This window comes from Chenopodium album, chromosome 4 (assembly GCF_948465745.1).
Source record: "Chenopodium album chromosome 4, dcCheAlbu1.1, whole genome shotgun sequence".
Classification (NCBI taxonomy): Eukaryota; Viridiplantae; Streptophyta; class Magnoliopsida; order Caryophyllales; family Amaranthaceae; genus Chenopodium; species Chenopodium album.
In genome coordinates this window covers 21,945,720-21,952,407 of record NC_137837.1, presented here as the reverse complement: position 1 = coordinate 21,952,407, position 6,688 = coordinate 21,945,720, and the positions used below count along the sequence as shown (strand labels likewise).

General features: G+C 37.3%; 1 protein-coding gene across 1 annotated transcript; it reads right to left on the bottom strand.

Moving 5' to 3' along the window:
- Positions 1-4,109, bottom strand: LOC145626833 (uncharacterized). The gene is made up of 5 exons (XM_081679298.1): positions 3,916-4,109; positions 2,774-2,845; positions 1,608-1,774; positions 782-893; positions 1-496 (listed from the first exon to the last, which is right to left on the bottom strand). Exons 1-5 carry the CDS (start codon positions 3,952-3,954, stop codon positions 278-280), a joined length of 609 nt encoding a protein of 202 aa, XP_081535424.1. The 5' UTR covers positions 3,955-4,109; the 3' UTR covers positions 1-277.
- Positions 4,110-6,688: the final 2,579 nt, after the last annotated feature.

The window sequence follows — 6,688 nt, the reverse complement described above, 5'->3', positions numbered from 1 at the left end:
TCAGGCAAAATATTAGTCCACATAATGAACATCAATGGGACCTGTTATTACCATTGTTGACCAGCTAATACAAGTCTTTGATTTGGGGCATCATTTTTAGAAAATAGTACATAGCAATCAATACAAGTAGAAATGAGAACCAAAAACAAAGCAAAATTTCTTCTAATGCCACACAAACCACAGAGCGGTTATTATCCCTCCTTTCACGAGTGAAACCCATGATTGTGGCATTCAAATATACATCAGTCTATTAATTAATAAATAACATGCCTCAGAATCACGCACTCACTTCTGCCTTTTCTTCTTCCTTCTTTCCATTTTTGCTCATTGTGTTAACACCTTGTTGCTCTGTCTTCTTTTGGGCACGAATCAAAGCTCTTCTAGCACGGGGCCTCATTTCTCGCACTTGTCTAGGAGGCATAATGTATGGCTCAAGGGGTTTATCAGCAAATGGGTGTTCATCGCCAGTAAATATCCTAAGTTTACGGTCTCTATCCTGCATCCATTAGAGTCAAAAGTAAGCAGGTTTTTTTAATTGATTCCTTCACAGATCAGCAAAATGGTTGATATTAGTTGTACCGTACAAAATAGACATCATGTCACAGAATATAACTAGTACGGATAGAATACAAGACAAATACGAAGCAATAAGAAGGTAAACAATAGAACATACAAAACTAAAAGGGAAAGTGTTAAAAGATGAGAAAATAAACAACTGTAACATAAGATCTCCCTATGGACTTCATAAAATAAGTGTTTAGGCTCAAGAAGTAATACTTACATCACGTAATTTATTTCTAGGAAGCATGCGCAGGACAGCTTTACGAATAACTTCAGTAGGATCCTTGGACATCTGATCCTTCAAACTTCTTTCCTTGAGGTGACCCACATGCCTATACAACCAATATAGACAAGCATAAGCATAAAAGGTTTTTTTTTTAAAAAAAACGCAAGTACATCAATACAGCATAAAATCAGACAAACTCTGATCTCAAATTCCCCACTTTGCAGACCAGTTTAGCAAACATCTAAAACCCATCTTCATTTTCCCTTCCTGCATCCTATACAACCTCCATAGGAACACACCCCTCCACCCCCCCCCCCCCCCCCAAAAGAATAGTTTGAACTTTGAAACTATATCTGTACGATCACTATTACAAAGTAATCTACTAAACTTGTAAGACAAAGCATCAGACAAAGTCATTGCCATCTACGAAACTTTCTACGTTAAGCAAGTAACACTTCTGGAAAGAATTCACCACCCAGCAGTGTAATAGACTGAACTTCTGACTTAGTATTTTCTGATTTAAAGACTAATTAAGAGATAAAAGCTTGAGACTTTGATTAATAATGGCAGAAATTTGGGTACAGAAGTGATAGATTAATAGCTTAAGGCTATTACTCTCTTGATAACTTTAGGTTATCACTCTCCTAGTAACTTGAGGTTACTACTCTCAACATTTTTCCTCATAATATACTATCTCTATTTATACTAAGGTCAAGGACTACTAACCTAAAAGTACTAGACTTCCCAAATTGCCCTTTCTAATGTTAGTCTTACACATAGTATCCATCATATTCATACCCAAGTTGTCCAAGGAGCTTACCCAGTGTGCCATCGATAATATTTATCAGTAAGTTTCCTCCCTGTAACGCAGATGTCTTTAGCATTGAGGACAATGCACATATCTCCATCATCACGATTAGGAGCATATGTAGGTTTATCTTTCCCTTGGATCACAGTAGAAATTTGAGATGCTAACCTCCCAAGCACCTAAGCAAAAGCAACAGAATAGTTACAGAAAAACCAACACAAATTCATAATACAGGACAGCACTGAGCTAAAACAATAATGTAAGCCAACGTGGAGTATTAAAAGATAGTAGATCTGAGCTTCCTTCAAAATTGGAGTAAGGGAGCCTGAAGATGGTTAAGCAAGATAGATACAATAGAGGAAAACTAAGCAGATCAATTGATTAATCATCTATTGTTTTCAAGGGCCCGACTCAAATTATAGATCTTACCCATACTTTCTATTTGTTTGAAGAATGACTATTAAATATATTTTATTTCAAAGATACTGAAACTGATACTAGTATGTTTATAAATAAGGATCAAACAACAAACATAACTTTCACCTAAATACTCCCTCCGCCCACGATTATCTGCACCAAACATCCTTTTTGCGGACTCCTAGACAAAACTTTTAGTGTAGTTTAATTAAGTTTAGGTGGGTTTAATTAAGTTGTAAAAAGGAGGGAAATAGGAGAGAGAAAGTGGTTCCATATGTTTAATATTGTTAGTGGGTTAAAGTGAGTGGGAAATAGGAGAGAAAAAGTGGTCCCATATGTTTAAGTTTGGTAATATGGGTTTTTTTACACTTTAAAATTTACTGAAAGAGGAAAGATAAAAAATTGTTGCACATAATAGAGAGCACCTATTTTTGGCAAATGTTGCAGATAATTGTGGGCTGAGGGAGTATATAAGATTGCCAAGCTAACCTCGACAAAGTGCACATTCAATAGAAATCAATATAAAAATAGTACATAAGTAACACCCTCATACTTCGTCACATAAAACTCAATAACCTTAGAATTACTTTCCACTATAGATTACTAATATAGATGATCAAATTCATGCAACAAGAAAGAATGAAAATAATGCACAATTTTACAATTATCCATATGAGGCAAATTCATTTTCTGTAGATATGCAGAGGGTACAGCATTGGGGAGGGGGGGGGGGGGTGGAGGAGGATAAAATAGATCGTCACCTGGCCTTTGGCATCAAATACCCTCCAACGCAAACCATCCAAATCAATACGCTTCAAGCCAGCAAGGGCTCTCTGCAAAAAGAAAAAGCATGGTATGTCAGCAAATGCAATTAAGTTGACTATACTACTCGAATCTGCACAGTAAATCAGAAACAACAGGGAACTGTCTCGATGAAGACAATCCCTTCAATAAATTGGAAATGCAAATCAGTCTAATAGTGAACAAGCAAGGACTTTTTAAACACGCTCAAACAAGATAGCCAAACACAACTTCAGCTAAGAAATTCCAGGAACAAAATATGCCTATCAAACTCTAGTCTAAAATATTCTGTGTATGGATAAAGTATGAAAGTACTTTGAATTAAAATAAGCCCAGACTTTGCATAACCACAAGACTTGAACATCCAAATATAACCAGATACAACTGGGAATTTTCTCGATGAAGGCTATAAATACAACTTATCTCTTCAAAACATTGCAAATGCAATCAGCCCATTACTGAATGATCACAAATTCTTAAACACAATCAAGCAAGACACATAGCTAAACACAGCATCCACTACCAAATTTCAAGAGAAGATATGCCTACTAAACTATGGTTTCGAAAGATTCCTATCAGCATGACAGTACTTTGAATGAAAACAAGCCCTGACTCTGGATGCTGAAGTTTAATCGCAAAGCCTACAAATGACTCCTCAATCGACACAAATTTCGCATCAATGATCAACATTATGTTTCGACAACCGATTAGATTTCTCCATATCCTCATTCGCTAATCACCAAGAAATTCAACAAAAGCCATTCCCAAATCAATTCAAAAAGCTACCTAATTTACCAAAACACATGAATTTCTAAGCCTTACCCACTTTTCCATAGTTCAAGAAGTACAACTAACAATCATCAACCAAAGCAATGATACATCTAATTACACCACAGTTCTTTTGGGCATTTTCACAAACACATTGCGCGCATTCAATAGTGGGTCGTTTCAACTTTCAAGTACCAAAAAACAACATGGGTACTTAAACCCAGAAGTCACAAAGGGTACCCCAAAAATCCCAGAATTGGAATTAATAATTTACAAATTGAAGCAAATGATAAGTAAAAGTAAAAATCAGAGGGAATAGCAGAGATTAGATTACCTTCATGTTGCTATTGAAGGCTCCTGTAACCATCTTCATATTGAATGCAAAGGTAAGAACAGATCTTGAACGAAATACAATAAGAAGGAGAAAGCAAGCTGGTTGAAGAATGGAAGGTTGCTGCTTTGAGAGGACTGTCAATTTGTTAAACCCTTGAAGAGAAAGAGAGAAATAGCAGTAAGGGAGAATTAGCCTGATATTCCGTATTAATTTTTATACGAGTATATAATTTAATAATTACTTCGTATATACAATTTTTCTACTTCATAGAGTATTTTTTCCCAGTAGACGTTGTAGATATGGATGTCAATGGGGCGGGTCAAGTAGGATTCCCGCCCCATGGGTCTCGGTTTAGCAAGTGGTGGGGCGGGGATGGGGATGAAAATCATACCCGTCATGGGTTGATGGGGCGGGGGTAGATTTAAGGTTGTACCCGCCCCATCCGCCCCACTTCGTATCTGCTCCATCCTCACCTTATACTCACATCTATATATCTTTTAAAACAAAATTCTATACTTTTATACTATTTTATAAAATATTTATGTAAAATAAATATTAATTATAATACTTTGTAACACACTTATATTATAAACAAAAAAATGTGTAATATTTAGAATGATTTTTTTTATTGTAATCTATATTAATTATGTAGGATTGTGTATTTGAAAGGGTGGAGGTTAGGTGGGTCTTGGGTGGGGATTAGGCGATTCTTTGGCGGGGATTAGATGGGGGTGGATATCCAAGTGGAGGGTGGGGCGGGGATGGTTTTGGAATTGTATCCGTCAGGACGGGGATGGGTACGAATTTTAGACCCGCTGCGGGGATGGGGATGAAAATGTTAGGTGGGGATGGGGATGGGAATGCCAACATCCGCCCCGCCCCATTGACATCCCTAGTTGAAGACCTCAGGGCTCAGGGCTCAGGCCTTGGCTGATCATGACCGGGGTGGGCCGAGAGCCTATTTTGTACACCCAAGGTCATTTTCTCATTCAATCAACAAATGAGTAAAAATATTATTTGCTCATTAAATGAGCAAATGACCTCGGGTGTACGGTACACCGGGTATATATAACAAATTCTACCGGGGACAAGGGCAAGTGATGTGAATTGATCCCTAAATCTTTGAAATCGGTAAGGGTAATAATAATAGAGTTTTTGGGTCATGTTTGGGTAGGATCAAAGTCATTTTCCTATTTATTCCAATAATCCTTTATTTGGTTTGTGAATAGATAGAAAAAAAAATTTTCCAGTGGTAAAACATTACAAGTGTTTTCTTTATAATGTAAAAAATATCACTATTATGCATTAAAGTAACTTTAATTTCCATTTTATTAGATTTAATATTTGAACTATCAAGCACAGGTACTATGCTAATTTTATTTTATAAAACAAGAGGAGCTACATTTTTCTCCATCGTCCTCACCTCCTTTTTACTTCACTCATCCATTCTCACATTTTCACTCCTTTTTTTTTTTTTTTTTTTTTTTTTGTTTTGTAACAGGGGTCGTTTGGTTCACCCGGGGTAAACGAAATGGAATAAACAAAGGGAATGGAAGATTATGGAATGAAAATACCTAATATTCTCTATGTTGTTTGTTTTAAAATCAAAGGGAAACCATCCCATCAGCCCACCACCACACAACCACCTAATTCTTTCACTTTTCACCTATTCTAGCCACCATCCGACCACCAAACCACCGGGCACAGCTTCGCCGCACCTTCTCCGCCCTTTGCCGGCCCCCGCGGAGCTCTCCCTTCCTCGAAAATCAGCCCCGAAAACCCTAGAAACATCCCTCCCCCAGAAAAACATCCTTCACTCCCTGAAAAATCCGTCGTCCGACCCTCCCCCACCCTCGGGTTTCGAGGGTGGGGGAGGGTTGGCCAGCCGTTTACATTGAGGGATTATGGTTTTTACGGGGATGGGAAGAGCTGCGAGGGGAAGGGGATGGGAGGCACAGTGAGGGGAAGGGGAAGAGAGGCGCGGAGAGGGGTGGCTGGACGTGGTGTGGTGGTGCGGGTTTCCGGTGATTTGGGTAGGTAGAAGGGTGGTGGTATGGTGGTGTAGTGGTGGCCAAGGAATGGTAATGGGAAAGTCTAGGGGGTGGGGAATGAACTTAGAGGGATTTTGGGGGATGAAGAAGGTAAAGGGAATGGGAAATATGGTCTAACAAACAACAACAAAGGAAATGGGGGCAGTTGATTCATATTCCCTTTGATGATTAACCCCAACCAAACGACCCTTTGTAAGGAAACAAACAAAAGAAAACTAAACAATTGTAGTTTTCTTGAATAGAATTTTCGTGAAAAACTAAACCTAAATTTTTTTGACATTCGCGTTTAGAAATATAAAATTAGGTAAATGAAGATATTGATTGAAATAATTTTACTACCGAAAATTTGTTATGTCATTAGGTTTATACCTCTCGTGCATTTATCTTTCTAATTATTTCCTTAAATAACATGGTAATCTTGTAAAAAAAACATGGTAAAAAGTTGTGTTGCAAATGTTTTTTTTTTTTTTTGAAAAATGCATATGTTATTTAAACATAAAGGAAGTGTATTTTACGCACCCAAAACAAAAGATAAATAAAAATTATGCTGCGCAGGCTGAGCTTGGACTTCGAGCCTAAAATTCTACTCAAATTCGAGGATTTTTCAAAAGAATCTCAATATACATACGACAAAATAGAGCATCACCTACTCCAATTACTAATTAACCTACATACAAAACTTCACCCTTAAATTAACATCTTTTTATTCCAATTTTTGTTAA